Raw genomic sequence first — 19,204 nt, 5'->3', positions numbered from 1 at the left:
GACCTTTACTGCATCACAAGGAAATTTGGATAGAGATACAGAGCTGAGTGTCATCTGCATATTGATGACATCCAGTTGAAAAGTTGTGAATGATTTCTTCTGGAGGCTTTACATAGAGATTGAATAACATTGGGGATAAGATTACACCCTGTGGAACCCCACAAGACAATTCCTGCACTGAAGGTAGCTGGTCTCTAATGGTAACACTTTAGCCTGACGTATAAGGAACAATTTAAATCAATCCAAAACATATTCCCTGATACCTACTTCTGCCTCTGAACGCTTCAACAGGATGGCATGACCAACTGTATCAAAGGCTGCAGATAGATCCAGGAGGAGAAACAAAGAAGCATGGCCTTTGTCTACCTTCAGATGGAGGTAATCAACTAAAACCACTAGAGCCAGTTCTGTCCCATAGTCCAGCCTGAAACCAGACTGAAAATGGTCCAGAGCACATCAGTTATCCTAGAAGAACTGGAATTGGTCTGTTACTGCTTTCTCAATTACTTTGCTAGAAAGGACAGATTAGGGACTGAGTAATTATTGTCCACATCAATTTTGTGTGGTGGTAGAACCTGCCATCAAGTTGCAGCTGACTTACGACAATCCCATAGGGTTTTATAGGCTGGAAACAAGCAGAAGTGGTTTGCCATTGCCTGCCTCTATGTAGCAACTCTGGACTTCCCATCCAAGTACTAACCAGGGTCAACCCTGCTTCTGAGATCTGACAAGATTAGGCTAGCCTGGGCCATCCAGTTCAGAGCTCAGTTTTGGGTAGGGATAATCATCTCTCTGAGTGGCCTGAGTTTATGAACCCAAATCTTGCTCTTCTACTATAGACTAACACGATTACCCACCTGAGTTAATGACTGGTTTATGATAGACTAGTTTATGATAGTCTTATTAATGTGGTCCTTATATGATTTTAGCAGCCAGGATGGGCAAGTGTCCAGTGCAAAAGTGGTATCCTTCACAGAGCCCAGGATTCTATCAATATCCATCAAAGTAACTGGTCAAAATGATTAATAAGCAGACCAGACGATGTATTAAGTATTTCTTCTGCCTGGCCTATATTACGGCCAGTATCCAGATCAGAATGTATTTGATTTTTCATCAGCAAAAAAAACTTTGCCAAGATGTCACAGCTAATCGTCTATTCTGGAGACAGTAAAGATTCAGATTTAGGAGTCAGCAGATGTTGAGATACTTTAAAGAATCAGGATGGTCATGAACTAACTAATACAGTGGTTGCAGAGAAATAACATTCATTGTTGGTCTTTTGTGCAGGCACATATTGAACTGCGCACATTCAAGCCTGCATATAAGAGATGTTTTGCATCTTTTAATCCTCTAGGGGGCGCCTCTCCTCCCCCAGAGTGCATGCATGGCCATTTCCCACCAAAACAGATCCCCTGACCCTCAGTTCCTCTTTCGCCACCAGTCTAAGAGGCTCTTCTACAGTGCACTCTTCCATTATTCCTCTTGCATCGGGTTGGCCTTCTCCCACATCCCACCCAAGGCTTGGGCAGAAAGAGCCAGTAGACTCAAAGCAGTATTGTGGAAGTGGGTTCTCTCGGCACCAACCAGCCCTTCCCCCAAATCTACTAAGTCCTCTGCTTTTGCAGAGCTAACTGAGTGATCCAATCCAATCCCACCATCTACTCTGACATCGAGGCCACTGAGGCCTTCTGAATTGGTATCAGCATCTTGGATCTGACAACACCATTCAGATGACTGGAGCCCATCAGAGTGGCCTCAGAGCCGACAACATCATTCTGCCTCAGGTTCTCCAAATCCCTCAGACCTGACTTGAATCCATACAATCCAACAGCGCTTGAAGTCGAGAGAATTTGTGATCGTACCAGCCATTGCTACAAATGTAGTCTCGACTGCCTGCTCAGATCTAAATACAGAGAGATCTGAAGGGATGGAGGCACAAACCCTGGAATTTCAAGAACCACTGAGGAAGAAAGCCAAGTTTAAGTCTCAGCATTCCTCCAAAAGGAGTCTGTTTCACCCACATCCAGAAAGACTGAGGGCCTTTTTAAAACGAAAGAGGATAAATACCTTTCCTCTTCACACATACCCCCGCTGTCATCGCTTGTCAACGAAGAAATGCAATCCAAACATAAGCAGGGACCTCATTCCACACCTGCCAATAGAAAAGGGGGAAAGCTTGATGGGTTCAGAAGGAAGATCTATACCTCATCAGCCCTCAACATAAAGATCGTGAATAATACAGTAATCATGGGGGAATTTCAGAAAAAAATAAGCAATCAGCTTGTGTTTTATAGATTTCAGCAAAGCTTTTGACTGTGTGGATCATGAAAAGCTATGGAGAGTCTTAAAAGAAATGGGGTTTCCACAACATCTGATTGTTTTGATGCACAACCTGTACTTACGACAAGAGGCTACTGTCAGGACAGAATATGGGGAAACAGAACAGTTTCCAGTTGGCAAGGATGCATATTATCTCCCTACCTATTCAACCTCTATGCAGAGAATATCATAAGGAAATAGGTCTAGAAGAAGGTGGAGTGAAAATTGGTGGAAGGAACATTAACAGTTTGAGATATGCAGATGACACCACATTACTGGCAGAAAATAGTGAAGATTTGAAACAACTACTGATGAAGGTTAAAGGAGAAAGCGCCAAAGCAGAATTATAGCTGACCATCAAGAAGACAAAAGTAATGACTATTGAGGAATTACACAATTTTAAAATTGACAATGAGGAAATTGAAATGGGGAGACTGCAATGAAGAAATCAGAAGAAGATTGAGACTTGGAAGAGCAGCTGTGAGGGAGCAAGATAAGATCCTTAAAGATAAAGATATCTCTCTGGGAACCAAGATCAAGATAATAGAAATATGATACTCCCTATTACTGTGTATGAATGTGAAAGTTGAACACTGTCAGGAAGAAAATTGATTCATTTGAAATGTGGTGCTGGAGGAAAGTTTTGCGGATACCATGGACAGCCAAAAAGATAAATAAGTAGGTACTAGATCAAATCAAGCCTGAATTGTCCCTAGAAACTAAAATGACAAAACTGAGGCTATTGTACTTTGGCCACATCACGAGAAGATAATATTCTCTGGAATAGTCAATAATGTTAGGAGAAATTGGAAGGCAGTAAGAAAAGAGGAAGATCTAAAATGAGATTGCTTGACTCAATAAAAGAAGCCACATCCTCCAGTTTTCAGGATCTGAGCAGATCTGTTAATGATAGGACATTTTGGAGGTCTTTCCTTCATAGGGTTGCCATAGGTCGGAGGTGACTTGACAGCACATAACACGCACACACATGGGGGCATGCTAAATATTTCTTTGGAACAAGATGGTGGGGTACAACAATTGTCTGTCTGAGGACCTGAGAGCTCTGGTAAAGGTGATCCAGGAAGAGGCATTGAGGCTCTCAAAACAGCAGATTTAATGCAGGCAGGAATGCTTCCACCAGAGCATTGTTATCGGCCATTGTGCTCAGGAGGCATGCTTGGCTCCACTCAACAGCCATACCTGTAGAAACACATAGCAGAGTGGAGGGCTGCTATTACGGATAACTGTATCAGTATCCTCAGAGCCATTTAGCCTCAATCAACCAATGGCAGTACCAAAGACAAAAGCCAGCATATAAGTTGAGGCAGAGTACCCCCCCCCCAACAAGGATCAGGCTCAGAATCCAAAGCAATTCTGACTAGAACAGGAACAATATGTAGTGTTTGGTGACAAGTTCACCTTAACTCCAAAATATTGATATTCAACCTCTGTTCACTTTCTAACAATGTGCCGTGGATAGAGAAGTGTCCACAATGAGCCTCCCCAACCAAGTATTGAAGCATCTGTAGTGATTGTGGCCTTAATCTTGGGTGAACCAAAGTCCACTCTTAACAAGTGGGAATCCATTGACCACCACAGTAATGATCTGGCTACTGCCCTAAGAATAGTGTTATTTCCTATCCTGTGAATGTACACCTGGAAAGTGGACTGATAGAAACCCTAGCTGTAGTTTCCTCACACATACCCTGCCTCCTGCCCCACTGAATGCTCATCACGTCTTACCTGGAGGGCCTGGCGGCTCAGGAGAAACTGAGGATCGGGGGCACCATCTCTCCTAGAATACAGGCGGTTTCTGGCAGGAAACGGCCATGTATGCACTCTGGGGAAGAGAGGCACTCATTAGAGGATTAAAAGCTGCAGAACATCTCTGATCAGCAGGCCTGCGCATGTGCAGTCCCATGTGTGCCTGCACAGAAGACCTCAGTGAACAACAGTTACAGGTAAGTGCAATCCTGGTTTAATTTACCACTATCGGCACTGCTTCATGGGTCTTCCAATGGGCTCCATAATTTGCTCTGTCATTCAGTGAGACTTTTCCACCAGTGTCTTTCTAGATGTCTTCTGGCCTTCTTTAGATCACCCAACTTTGCAGTAAACCCTTGGGCTGGCTTCTACACCAAGGATGGGAGGAGTTGATAAGGATAATTTCTTTTCAATAGTTTTAAAGAGCTTCAATTCCAGTCTCCCACCATACCATCAACAGAGCATGTATTTGGAATCCTAAAATCCCTCAGAGCATTTTGGAATCCAGAAGGATCCATAGACTTCCATGAGCAAACCATTTTAACTTCCCCTCCCCCTTTTTACAGGGTGTTGGTGCCATATTCACGCTTGCCTTCAGTAGATAATGGCCAGACCATGGTTCAGGCCAAATCTCCATCCTCAAAATAAGAGCTCCCTGCAAAGGTTCAGTGCAAAAGATTAAGTTGGGCCCATCACAGTTTGAGAGAGGCCTGGGGCAGCAAAATCCTGGGCTAGTCCTGGTGAGGAGCATTCAGCATGAATGTTGAAGTCACCTAGAACAGTAAGTCTAGGTATCACCAGCAGCACATCCAAGAGCATCTCTGCCAACTCAGAGAGGGTGCTCAGTGGGAAACTAGATGATTAGCAGACAAGCAGAATGCCTACTCTGTTCTTAGTCCCCAACATACAGTCAGTGCCAGCTGTAGTTTGTACTGGGAGTTGGTTGAAAGTGAAGGACTCACAGAGGTTAATACCAATCCCTCCTCTCCAGCCTCCTGTGCAGGATTGGTGGTGGACAGCTTAATAAGGTAGAGTTTGTTGGAACAGAGAAGCCATGTCATTTTCTTCCAACCACCTCTCTGTTATGCAAGCCAGCTCAGTTTCTTCTTTCTGTAACTTCCCAGTGAGGCACCTGTCTCGTATTGCACAGTATTAGAGAAGAGAAGGGGGAAATAGGTGTCCTTGCATTGTCAAATCTTAGGATGCTACTGATATTAGATCAGCAGCAAACATCTTTGCCAGATACTGGCCATCTTTGAAAAGGGGAAAGATTGAAAAGCAGTGGTGCTTTTTTGGGGAGACATGGAAGAACTGTCATTGAACATTTGAAGCTTCAGCAGACTAAGCATTTTAAGTCGTATCTGCAAAACAGTGAAAGGTGGTTCATATGAATAAGTTCATTTAAGTATGGGGAGGTCTTGATCATATACACATACATTCATTTATGCATGGGGGGGTCTTGATCATTCTTCAGCATGTGCTTGCATGGATATAACAACAATAATTTGTATGATGGCAATAATACTTTTTAGTAGCTGTCATGATCACATGAATTGTTACTAGATGCATCAGTGTTTCTCATAGAAGTGTACACTTGAGAACAGTTGAGATTGCTTGCACAGGAAACATACTGTATGGTCTGATTTAAGTTTAGGAATGTGCATGTTTTTGGATCCAACATTTCTGTCAATCCTGTTTGGTTTGAAATGAATTGCCTGTTCCTAATAAATCTCCCAGTGCAGTGGTGCCTGAGAGCTGCAAGATCTGTTCTGTTGATGTCATCCTTTACTCTTCACACTGCATATTCCTAGCCCATTTCCATCCTAGAGTCCAACCAACTCGGTGCCAAATGCAAAAGAATGCAACATAAAGATTAGATGATATACTGGTATGGCATTCTAATTTCAGTCTTAGGTGCTACTGGAGATCTGCTTGTTAAGGTTTAATGTAGAGGTTGTTGTTGATGGTGGTGGAATATTTTCCTCCAATTATCAATAACAAGAATGCTATTTATCATTCCCAAAGAGTACATGTCATGTCAGGAAATAAGCCACAGTTCTGTTCTTCCTGTTTCAAAGGGTATCACTTCACTTTCATAGAGCATATCCCCTTCCCTTGTGGCTCAGGTTTTTTCACTCAAGAAAACCAACTTGTTTGACTGTGAGTTGGAAGTTAGTAATTAGGGCCAGCAGCCTCCCACTCAGGGCGGGGGATTCCTCGTCCCCACCTGCCGTGGCCCCACCCCCACTCACCTGGCTGGCAGGGGGGAAACAGTGTCAGGAAGCTATCTGAATATGGCAGAGCACACACCAAAATTGCATGTGCATGCTCCAGAAACCTTCCATTGATGTCACTTCCGCTTTAAAATGGAAGCAACTGGGGCTCAGCAGGGCTAAACATGGTAATTTTGCTATAAAGAGGACTGGCACCCCCACCTAGGTGATACCCCTCCTTCCTCCTGCCTTGTAGATAATTTGGGGTCGCAATCCTATTTGTAATCCTCTTTGATAATTTGCTGATTAGAATAAGTAACATTTTGTAAGATATGGATAATTAATGCAGCACCAAAGTAGGCAGCCAGGAGAGTAGACTGAAGTTACAATAAAATTCATGACCCTATGGCAGAGCTGACAAGATCCAAAGGTTTGCATGGGGTGTTCTGCAAGTTCTGTTCCTCTCTCTACAGTGGCAGGTTCCCACCAGTTGAGGGGCATAATGTAGCTACTGAGCCCATATTTACCTGTTCCTTGTTTGGAATTGCATTGGAATAATGGGTTAGATCACACTCAAGATTTCCACAGATGGAAGTGATTTCCATAATTGGGGCAAAGTGGAAGCCGGGGGTGGGGGTCTTGTATTTTCACCCTCCATGTGTTGAATGGGGATTTTAAAAAGTATGTTAGGGTTATTACTGGCATAACATTAGTCTAGGGGCTGAAGCTCGACCAGGGCCAGAGAGGTTTAGGATACTAGTAAATCCCCAGTACATTCCTGATGCTGGACAATTCTGTGGTAGCTTTGAAGTTACATCAGCCCAGTGATAACACAACCTGTTGTTGGTGAATCTCCAAATGTGCTCCCCATGCTTTTCAGATATAGTGGCGTAGGGCTTAATTTCCATGTCAATTGGGAAAACGCTTACATAATACTTCATGTTCGATGTCTACTGCTTTAAAATATGACTGTTTCTGTCACTGGAAATTAGTGGGGTTTTTTTTTTAAAGGCTCTCTTGCAAACTACAAGCATGTTTAATATACTAAAGGATGGAGGCTGTCTCTTCTGTTCCATTCACACAACCTCAAGAGGGAAAGGACTTGTGCGTATGGCAACTATTGTATAATTGCATATTGATTTGTAGGAGAGCTATGAAAGGCATGGAGATGTTGCTTAGAAAATGTGAGTGATGAGATACATGGCAATATTTCTAGAAGTTTACCTGTCACTTTCTTTTTCCTTCTCTCCCCCCCTCCCCCGCTTAGGTTGGCATAGGACCAGGTGTCGGTTTCAATGTTAATATTGCATTTACTGGTGGTCTTGATCCACTGATGGGAGACACTGAATACTTGACTGCTTTCAGGTAATCCTCAAATCTCATTACTTTTTCTGGAGACTTCTCTCTAAATTAAACATGCCATCTTTGAAATTATCATGTATATTCTGTCTTCGAGTGTTCCAAGCCAAAGAAAACAAGGACAGTTTTCCCAGTCGATGCAGATGGTAGTGTGCTAGCTAGCAGTTGTTGAAAGAAAGACACTTAAACAGTGCTGATCTGCTCAGATACATGTATCATGTTATATTAATTAACAGGTTGTTCTCGGAAACGGAAGTATATTGATAAACAAAACAGAATTGTTGTGGTAAATAATTCAGTACGACTGGAAATTTCTGTTTTCTTGATGCACAGAGAGCAAAGCATCTACACTTAGAATTACCACTGCAGTGTAAAAAGATTGGGATGTAGAGGAAATAATAACAAAAGTAAATACAAGGTCCCCTTCTTGTACTGTACCTTATCTGTCGCTTTTTAATCCCACCATGTTGCTAAGGAGCTCAGGGAAGTGTCAACTGAACTGGTACACTTCCACCCGTTTTGAGTTATTTGTATCCTATGGTACTTCTTCATATCATTGCATATTCCCATGATCAGAACCATTAAGTAATTTTTAGTTTCAATCCTTGGTATTTTGCTGAAGTCCATTCTGTAGAAAATGCTTTGCTTATAGACTGTATGGGATGAAATAATGGATAGAATTGCCGTTCTTCGTACTATAACTTATAGTACACATAATTCAGATCTCTCCAAAGGGAAACTGCAAAACACAACACAGGCTGGTGTGCATTAATGCTGCAACTGAAAGTTTTAACTCCAGATAATGAGCATTCAAATCTACATTAATTAAATGTCATGCATAACCAAGGTGCCTTTTGTTCTTTAACTGGAGTCATAACTTACAGGATTGTTCTGGAGAGGCGAATACTGCAGCCATATATATAAAATCTGTGTATTGGAAGGAGGGGGCTAAATTTTTTTAGCTTAAAATTTATAACTCAGTTGCTAAAGAAGAAATTTAGCCAAGGAAGTCACTTTTCTAATTTTGATGTTTGCTCTGATCTTTAAAAAAAGGACAGCCATTACTAATGGAATGAATAAGTGTTGCTATCTCAGTAATGCCAAGGCTGCTTTTTAATTCATAAAGAACATTAAAGACATTGCAATAACCTACAAATGTCCTTTGAATTTTGATGAGCAATGACCCATTGGTTGGGATCTCTTTAGATGCAAGAACCATCTTTATTGACCATTTTTTGGCAACAGAAAATAGATTTGGTTTGGAAAAAAGTGGAAATTTGAGGGGAGCAATGACAATCTCCTGTGAAATAGTATTACTCCAAGAATAAGTGAAATGCTTTTTAAAACAAGGTTTTAAACAAGGGAGTTGTTTCTCCCATTATCCTTTGTCTTTCCAGCCTCCCCCCCCTTACACACACACACACAAACTAGCGGCAAACGCGCAAAGGCTCCATTTTCACAGCAGCCATGTCTTCTAGCATAGACTCCACACCTCTCTCTCTTGACTGAGACAGCCCAGGCCATTGATAACCATGACCCAGCTAATGGAGTGGCACTACACTCTCTCCCCTGCCATGCTTTCTGGCCAAGTGGATTTAGAGAGTACACAGACAGAGGTGGAGTAGCCTCAGATCAACTGGATTATGGGAGTGACAGACCCAGTTAGCAGAAAATACCAGGCATAGAATGAAGACAACTCTAAATGAGTTTATATTTAAGATGACAGTCCCCTTTAAAAGCTCTCCCCCTGAAGTTCAAAAAATGCATTATTTTCTACTTAATAAGGTACATTCATAGCCATTTCAGTGAATTTGTTTAGAGAGTGGTCTCTTTTCAGTCAATGAAAATGGAAACAAAATGCAGCTTTTCATCTTCTCTCAGAGTTATCATTTGCCAGTAATAAAAGGACAGGTAACTTACAGAATTGACATACCTTAAGTTGCTCACAGAGTGAATCTGTAGCAAGTCTACAAGTGCGTTCCGCTCTTCAGGCAATGTCAGAGGAATGAAATGAAATGAAAGAGGAATTTAACATCTGTAATCAGAGACCAGAAATTCTTGGCTATGCCAAAATACCAGCTGCTGAAATGCAGCTGAACTAGAATGTTTATCATGTCCATCTTCTGTAGTGATATGTACTAACTGAACTGAGCAGTCAGTTGTTTAAGTAGGTGTTTGCTTTACCATATTCTGTTAGTTTATAGGGATACATTCCTCGGTAGTGTAATCTTTACCAAGAATAATCTGTTAATTCTTCAAGACCACTACCTTTCTTAGAACACTGAGATAAGACATTGTGTGTGTGCGCATGCGTGTGTGTGTGTGTGAAACCTGCCTAATACCCCTTTTGCATGAGGCCATCTATTTTAATATCCTTATCTATGCACTGGTTGATCTGCAGCCAGCTGTATCACTGCCATCTTCTTCAAGTCAGCAACCTTTTGGCACCAATCCATCACATTGTAAAAAGTCAGCAACCTTTTGGCACCAATCCATCACACCTGCATAAATTATGCAGCAATTGCAGTAAGTCTCATCCTCCTGTATACTGTGACATTGGGACAAAAAGTGATTTAAGCCTGTCACCCAAGATGTGGATATAATACTGTCTCTTTTTCAAGAAATAACATAGGCAAATGTCATCAGAGATTAGCCTAATGCAAGCTTGTATTGTCACACACCCTAGAATTAGTCAAAGTTGGTAGTACTTGTGTACACACAGACACCTGATAATAACCCATCCATATATAATCTCATGAATTATGAAATGAAGTTTTCAGTTTTAGTTGTGAAATGTTATAAATAGACCACAAGTCATGGGCTTGTGGCCAAGGCGCGCACGCGCGCGCACACTCTGGCCAGGTCCCGTAAAGTGACCCTTTCCTCCCTTCCTTGTACTGGGGCACAACTCAAGGATACAATATGTTGCTCACTTCTGGCCTTCTGCATTGTCTAAGTATGAAATTCAGTGTTGCTTGTCAAAAATGGTTTGGGGGTATCCTGCAATGGGTTGTGCTCAGACTTTCCCCCAATCAGTTGCTTCCTCACCCTGGACAAGTGGGCTTTTCACCTGGCAAGTTGGGCAAGTGCCTCTACTGAATGCCTAACAATGAGCATTCCCCATGCTGTGTTTGAGCCCGCAGACAGCAGCAGGAAGTGAGCCTACCCTCCTGGCTTGGCTGCTGGCCAACATGCAGCCACCTGCAAAAGCAGCAGGCTGGGTTCTGGGGCAACCTGGGCTATGCGAGAGGCTCAGATTTCCCCAGAGGGAGGGGAAGGAGAGGTGGCATTCAACTCCTCCCCTGAGCTGGGAGAAGAGGCTGCATGCTCAGCCAAATGAGGACAAGAGGAGGCAAACTTGCAATGGCATTCCTGCCTTTGCCGTGCCCCCCTGGCTCCAACGTTACTTCCCTCAGAGCAGGGCTTTTTTTCTGGGGAAAGAGGTGGGGGAACTCTCACCTGGGGCAACTCCCAGGAGGAGGTGGTGCGCCTCTCAATACATGCTTGCGCGCATGCGCTCTCCCAAGATAGAATGATGACGTCACTTCCCTCACTGTTGTGTGTAAAGTGCTGTCATGCTGCAGCCAACTTATGGTGACCCTCTACAGTTTTCAAGGCAAAAGATAAATAGAGATCTGCAAGAGACAAACAGAGATAGTTTGCCATTGTCATTCTTTGCATACCAATCCTGGACTTCCTTAGGGGTCTCCCATCTAAGTACTAACCACAAATGACCCTGCTTAACTTCTGAGATCTGATCAGATCGGGCTAGCCTGGGCCATCCAGGTCAGAGGCTCAGTAGACACATGCACTCCTGGAGGGTGCCTTTATCATGGAAGAGGATTGTAACTCGCTGAAATTGCAGGTGTCGCCTGCTTTTACTGTATTGTCTCACACCTTATATAAGGTATTTTTTATACTATACTTTGCCTTAGATAATCTGTTGTTGGCATTGTTCTCTAATTCTGTAATCCAGGTCCTTTTGCATTGTTCAGTTATTGTTTTTTGCTGTCTCTTTTATATCCTGTAATCTGCCTTGAGTCCCAGCAAGAAAGGTGGACTATAATCAGAGTGAAATAAACAAAAGAAGCCTTGTGGGAAGTTCAAGGTTCATTTTTTTTCCTCTTCATTTTAAATGGTTTTCATCTGTAATTGCCAACTTTGCTGTGACACTTTCAGGAAGAAGCGAGACAAGAGGTGAAGTTTTTCTCACTAAGCAAACCTGGGAGGGAAAAGCCCTGGAAAAAGGGCCATGGTGTGCCCCAGACTTGCCACCTGCAAAGGAGCGGGGAAAGAGCCTGGCCCCTGCCCGGTGCAGCTTGGCCAAGTGTCTCCTTCGCTTTACAGGGCTTGGCCAGGTGCCTCTTTCCCTGAGCCGCACTCTTCCTTCTATTCCCCACCTGCAACAGAGCTGGACTGAGTCATACACATCCTTCCTCTCCTAGCATAGGGATCAACAAGGCCACTTTATTGTTCTTTCCACTGCTGCTGCAGTCCTACCATAGTAGTCTCTGCATATGAAGGAAGGCCCACTGAGGACTGAAGCCCATCAGGTCTCATCACACTTAAACAGACCTGCAGTGGAGCAAACAAAAGAAATTCCCGTGGATTCGTTAGGCAGAAGAGGAAAGGTGTGATTAAAATAAATCCCTCAGCTGCACCAGTGCCTCTGCAGAGTGCGGGCCCTAGGGGGCAAAACAAGACCCCTCTCCATAGCTTAAGCATCCTTCCTCATTGCAGCCTGGAAGGCTAGCTGGGTTCAGGAGCCATCACCACTGGTCAGGGCTCCCCAGCCATATGCAGGAAATGCCCTGCTAAGGAAGAGTAATATGTTTGCAGGTCAGATACACTGAAACGACTTCAGTGGGAGATACATGTGCACCTTCTAAGATACACTGGGAACCTGTTACATCTTATCCCACAGTTTCCTCGATAATCTATTGTTAGAGGACCTTTTAGAATCTTATTTATTTATTATTAAAATATTGGCTTCCCACCTTTCTACTTGTCTCATAGTGGCTTTCAGGTGATAATTTTAAAATTATGGATGAAAACCAGATAAAATAAAACCCCAAATAACCACCTCCCCTTCTGAAGGTCTCCCTCTCACCTCTTCAGGGAGTGTGTTTCCCAAGGCGGGCACAAAAAAGGCTTGGGCTCCAGTCAGTGTGAGGCAGGCCACCCTCAGTGGTGGAACTGCCAGCAGATGGCAGCCTACAGACTGTGCGTTTGAATGTTTTGCAGTTTTCAGTGATTCATTGGAAATCCCTTTGAGCTAGGCAGTGATACAAATGCTTTTTTCCCCTTCTATTGTACTTCATTTCACTATAAGTAGATACTCTCTATAAAAATATAGAGAGAAGAATATTTATGCTCTGTTGGCAGAATGTCAGTGAAATTAGTTGTTCTTATGAAACCAGAAATCAGCACTTAAAGAATTGGCTGGCAGTTAACATCAAGATGTGCAGCTCATCCCCCACTGCTTCTCCTGGGCCTTAAAGTTGGAGTCTGATGCTGCTGAATTTTCAGGGAGACATGGAGAAAAACTAAAGAAGCCTGTAGGGCTTTTTTATTTATGTCAAGTTAGCCAGTTTCAAGGTGTTCCTCTGTACCACTTGCCTGTGAAGTGCGGTTATTGTGCAGTGTCTGCCCCCCCACCTTTTTTTGGCTTTCTGTGTTTCCGTATTAAATATGATGATATATCTTTGAAGATAACCAAATAGTTCAGTATTCATAGAATAACAAAACATAAAGTGCTTTCTGTTGTTCATTTTTGTTGCAGAACAGTAGTAATGCCAATTGCTAATGAGTTTGCTCCAGATGTTGTTCTGGTATCATCTGGGTTCGATGCAGTGGAAGGTCATCCTGCACCTCTTGGAGGATATAATCTATCAGCAAAATGTGAGTCTTCTCAAGCATTTCAATAATTTTGCAGTTTTGTGGGCCTGTCTAGTTGATTATAGGATCTGTTTCGGTCTATATTTAACAGTAACTCAATATGAAACTCCCTCCCCATTGGTCCCTGAGACAGTTTCAGTAAAAGTCAACATAATATATTTTCAGTACAGTAGAACAAACATCCAAATTGTATTCTGAATTGAGGTTTTTATCTGTATTTACTTTCCCTCGCTTAAGTACACTTAAGACATCGAATATTATAATAATAAGATCAATAACAATAATACTAAAGTAGCTTGCAATGCTGCATTGGAATTTAGGCTGAACATACAATATTAGTGGGAACATAAGCTCGAGAACATTAATGAAAATGAGAAATTTAAGATCTTGTTGGATTTCAAAATCCAAAGGGATAAGAATTTAGAATATCATACTCCAGATATTACTGTGGTTGACAGTAAGAAAGTCAAACTGATTGATTTGGCAATGCCAGGTGACAGTTGAATTGAAGAAAAGGAGATTGAAAAGATAATAGAATAGCAAGATCTAAGATTTGAAGTTCAGCATCTCTGGGAGAAACATACAATGGTTATCACAGTAGTGATAGGTGTGATTCCAAAAGAATATCCTTTGATGAATGAGGTCTTTCACTATGGAAGTACAACTGAGCAGAAGGGAATCTTTTAGTGGTGTGTTTCAAGAAAAAAATTCATTATAATTACAGATCCGGGGGCGGGGGGAGTCACTGTGATATTTGCATAGAATGTTACTGGTTTGGGATTCAAATCCATGTGGTTTTACATGTTTTGGCGTTTCAGGACCATTATTTTCAATGGGGAATATTTTCAAGATTCTGGGGCAACTATTTATAAAGATGATGGCACCAAATTTGCACAGAACACAGTCCTGCTTCTAACCTAATGACCCCCTAAGTTTCAAGCAGATTGAACACAGAGGTTCTATTTTACAGTTGTCTAAAGTAGGTATCTCTTGGTGCAGATAAACTTCTCTTTACTGATACTTGTAGAGGGAAAATGGCACTCAAGCAGCAGCCTAGCAGAAGAGCTCCAAGTGGCCACTGACATTTTAAAAAAAAAACACCTCTGTCTGCATTCATTTAATTTTCCTACTCTTAAGTGACTGATTGACAATTTTAAAAATTCACCTTTTTGCTGAAAACTGTTTGCCCCTCTTCATTGTTATAGTATATTTCCTTTCACAAAGTGAGGAAGGATTGGGAGAGAAGGAGATCCATAGCTCTGCCATTTTTCCCTATGAGGACTTTTTTCAGGGGTGCTAGAGTGGTTGTTTTTCAACCAAATGACACCAAAATTGCTGCAGAGCTAGCAGTGCTTGCCCACTAAAGAACCTCCAAGTTTCAAACAAGTGGGACCAACAAGTCCCAATTCTTCAGGCCCCTGAACAATGTGCCCCCAGTCATCATACCTGCAGAGGGAAAAACAGCCCCACCTCTACAAAGGAAGGAGGAAGGAGAAGGAGCAAGCCAGAAATGCACCTCTGCCACGCCCTGCACCTGGCTTGGACTGGCTGGAAGCTGCCAGTAGACCTAAAGAAAAACAAGATGCCTGCTACACTGCTAAGAGTAAGCACCCGAACATGAAAAACTACATGAATTTGGGTCCCGGGGAAGCGGGGGGGGGTCGCAGTACCTAAGAATCCTGGCTTTGTGTTACCATTCTGGAAAATCATGGTAACAAATCAAAACAGTGGTTTTTGTATCTATTTTTGGCTCTGGAATTGAATCTTAGGATTCCACTTATTGACACAGGATGTGTTAAATATTTTCTTCTCCCAAATATCATACAAATTATAAATGTACTACTTTTTTATATTTCCAACTTTTGAGAAGAGTTTGATTCTGCTGCCGTTTGTGCTTGTCTTGAGTTCTCGTTTCCATGTTTTACAGGCTTTGGGTACCTTACGAAACAGCTCATGGGGCTTGCTGGAGGACGAATTGTTCTAGCCCTCGAAGGAGGCCATGACCTGACAGCTATTTGTGATGCATCAGAAGCTTGTGTTTCTGCTCTGTTAGGAAATGAGGTATAAAGAAGAGTCTGAATTACTGAATTCAGTCTTTACAAATTCACAGTGGCATACACATCACAGGTTGTCTGCAGTATCAATTGATTTTTTAAATTTGTTGTGTTCTCTAGGTGCGTAAGAACAATAACAAACTCTGTTAGTTGCTGCAATTTAGAGTTGTGCTTGCCCACATTTTCTTGTGCCTTCACTGAAATGGAGTCTGGGCATGTGGCTGTTTATTTCCCCACTGCAGTTCCCAGAGGAATTAAGGGCAGCCATGTGAGGATTCAACAGATGAGGCAAAGATGCCGCAGTTTGTTTTGTCCATGCAACCAAAGCAGGTTTCCTCTCTTACATACCTGAATGTCACCACAGTTGGCAACCCATTCTCTTTATCTCTTTGGGAGCTATTTAGAATTGACAATTTTGTATCTGCGTTGAGCTGACCCATCAGAAGAGATGGAACCTGTTTGGAAATAGTCAGAATGAAATGAGAATGCCACTACGTCCTCTTTATACAGATAATACCATCAAGAGATTATACTTGAATCCATTATAGAAATCGTGATAAGACGTACGTTTGGATCCAACCTAAATTGAAAACTGAGTTCAGTATTGATTTGTACTTTGCCTTGGGGGTTTTATGTTAAAAGACAGTATATCAGTTCTAAATAAATACTAGCGCATGTGCTACTTCCTCGCAAAGTGATATGCAGATCCCAATCTAATCCACAGGCAGCTCTATATGCTTAGATGAAAGCTGATGCTTATGAATCTGTCTGCAGGGAGGACTGGAATATCAGCAGTTAATCTTTCAGAACCATCTGGGCGCATTGCAGCAGTTGTCAGTGCTTACAAAACATCTGAGATGGTTCTGAAGAAACAGCAAAATTTTTCCAGGCTTCTTTATTAGGAATGTTCAAGTAATTACGGACAATTTTCACAATATTGTAGGACAATTTCAGATCAAGAATTTTGTAATATAAGTGCAATATTTCATTCAACAGTAATTTTATTTTTACTATGAGTCTCATTTACTGTGGTTTCTCAAGAGATGGAATCAAACATGAGGCTCAAATCACATATTTGGGTAAAAAATAATTTCCCCCTGCTCAGGTTTGCTAACCTTATTGGCTGTAACCAGGTAAGGGTTGCATGTGACACAATTCCTTGTCGAGCATGACACATTCTCTTGCTTGGATCCTTAGGATCTCCTTTTCCTAGACTTAGTTCTTGCTGAGAGAATGGTAAACTCGCAAGTATTCATACACCCTCTGAAAACATTAAAATGTATTAGTAGTTAATGAAATAGATTGATCAGATTGTGTTCAGAGATTTAACAGATACTGGGTTGGATCTAGCAGAGGATTTCCGCGGATAGGAGAGGGCTCTCATACATTCCCCCTCACTGCTGCAAAACTCTGACTCCCTTTAGGGAGGCAAGAAATTTGTGCTTTGCTGACAGAAATGCCATTTTTCAGTGAAAATTACTGCTGGATCAAAATTGTGTACATTTATTTCAAGCAACATTCTTCATTTGATATATTATTGTGATATAAACCCATCAAGCTTTTGGGGTGATTACAAACAGCCAGGTTGGTTGGTTTTTCTGTGGAATTCTTTGAGGAATCATTGAAACATAACATGTTAAATTTCTACCTAAAATTTCAGACAGGAACTTTTCAGTGTCTCTGTAAAAGCCAGTTTCCAGATTCCATAATGCTGGTGTAGTGCAGTGGAGAGAGTATCAGACAAAGATCTGGGAGGCCCTGGTTTTAATCCGCGCTCTGCCTATGGAAGCTTGTTTGGTGATCTCATGCACTCAACCTAACCTACCTCACGAGGTCGTTTTACAGATAAAATGGAGAACAATATAAGCCATTTGGGGTCCCCATTAGGGAGAAACGTGGGGAATAAACAAAGTAAATGAATACTTTGTGTAGCAGAAACAGAACACAAGATGTGATAAGGCCATCTGAGTAGAACTATTACTGCTTATGACTTGGATACTGTGTTTTTATTTAAAAGCTGCCTAAAATCACACTGGCCTTCCTTGTAGCTCCATCATCTTCTGGCTCATAATACTAACAAAATTTGTGGTAGGGTATGAGCTTTCATGAGTCACAGCTCACTTCTTCAGAAGGTGAGTCCTTGTACACCCAACATCCCCCATCAGGATGGACTGCAAGCCATTAGAAACATCATTGCTGACAAGACCGCAGCGGATCTTGCCACTGAACTCGGCATATTTGTTCTCACCCATAATAACTACTTGACATTTGGTGGGAACCTATGCCTCAAAATCAGTGGCACAGCCATGGGCACCCACATGGCTCCACAGTATGCCAACATTTTCATGGCAGACCTAGAACAGTGTTTTCTGAACTCCTACCCATTGGCACCTCTCCTTTATTTGAGATTTATTGATGTCATTTTTATTGTCCGGACCCATGGCAAAGAAGCCCTTGAGAGATCTCACCAGGCCTTCCACAACTTCCACCCCAACATCAATCTGATTATGAATCACTCTACACAAGAGATAAACTTCCTGGACGCCACAATATGGATACACAAAGGACACATAAATACCACGTTATAACGGAAACCAACAAATGGGCAAAGAGATCTACGTGCCTTTAGCTACCACCCCAACCACATCAAGCAGTATCTGAAGAAGTGAGCTGTGACTCACAAAAACTCATACCCGGCCACAAATTTCGTTAGTCTTATAGGTGCTGCTGTACACTTGCCTTCTTCTACTGCTACAGACAGACTGACACGGCTGCCCATCTTGATCTATCTTCTGATTCATGTTCACAGTTAAGTCAAGCTACCACACTCCCATCTCTGCAATGGACTTTCTTTGCCTAAATTCACAACTTTGCATTTGTCTTTGTTAAAATTCATTGTATTAGTTTCAGCTCACCTTTCCGACCTATCAAGGTTCTTTTGCATTGTTATTTCTCTTAAGTGTTAGCTGTTCCACAACAGCTGGATTCATAGCCCCTCATCAGCCCCATACTGGGGGGATGGGGTGGTGCTGGCTATCTTTCTCCTGCAGATTCCTAGTGCAGTTAATAACAACAACATATGATTTATATGCCGCCCTTCAGGACAACTTAATACCCACTGAAAGCAGTTTGCAAAGTGTGTTGTTGTTATCCTCACAACAATCACCCTGTGAGGTGGGTGGGGCTGAGAGAGCTGTGACCGACCCAAGGTCACCCAGCTGGCTACAAGTGGAGGAGTGGGGAGTCAAACCTGGTTCTCCAGATTAGAATCCCACTACTCTTAACCACTACACTAAACTGGCCAGACTCACCAAACTAATTGCCAGACCTGACTTATATTCATTGTGCTGGCTTTTAGGGACTGACAGGATAACCTACTGGTATACTGTTGACCTAGCTTTCCAAAGAGGTACCTACTCTGAGCTGGTAGAGGTGTTCATCTGCCTGGTGATAGACGCCCTAGACTGAGTTTTTCACACAGGGCAGGGCTTGTAGCATCACCATTTCTGAGCAGCACCAGCTGCCACTGAACTCATAGATTTGAAGTCCTCAGCATAGCCCATCAAGGAAGCTTCCACATGGATGCTGAAATCCCCC

At 42.3% G+C, this 19,204-nt stretch overlaps 1 protein-coding gene across 1 annotated transcript in view; it reads left to right on the top strand.

Annotated features, from left to right (window-relative positions):
• HDAC4 (histone deacetylase 4) overlaps positions 1-19,204 on the top strand; it is a 173,261-nt gene that overhangs the window by 143,510 nt on the left and 10,547 nt on the right. Inside the window, exons 22-24 of the mRNA XM_054970213.1 lie at positions 7,564-7,661; positions 13,438-13,556; positions 15,481-15,614. Coding sequence (XP_054826188.1) covers positions 7,564-7,661; positions 13,438-13,556; positions 15,481-15,614 — 351 coding nt within the window. The remainder of the gene's footprint in view (positions 1-7,563; positions 7,662-13,437; positions 13,557-15,480; positions 15,615-19,204) is intronic.

Source organism: Eublepharis macularius, chromosome 1 (assembly GCF_028583425.1).
Source record: "Eublepharis macularius isolate TG4126 chromosome 1, MPM_Emac_v1.0, whole genome shotgun sequence".
NCBI lineage: Eukaryota > Metazoa > Chordata > Lepidosauria > Squamata > Eublepharidae > Eublepharis > Eublepharis macularius.
The sequence above is the reverse complement of the archived record's forward strand: the minus strand, read 5'-3'. Positions and strand labels throughout refer to the sequence as shown.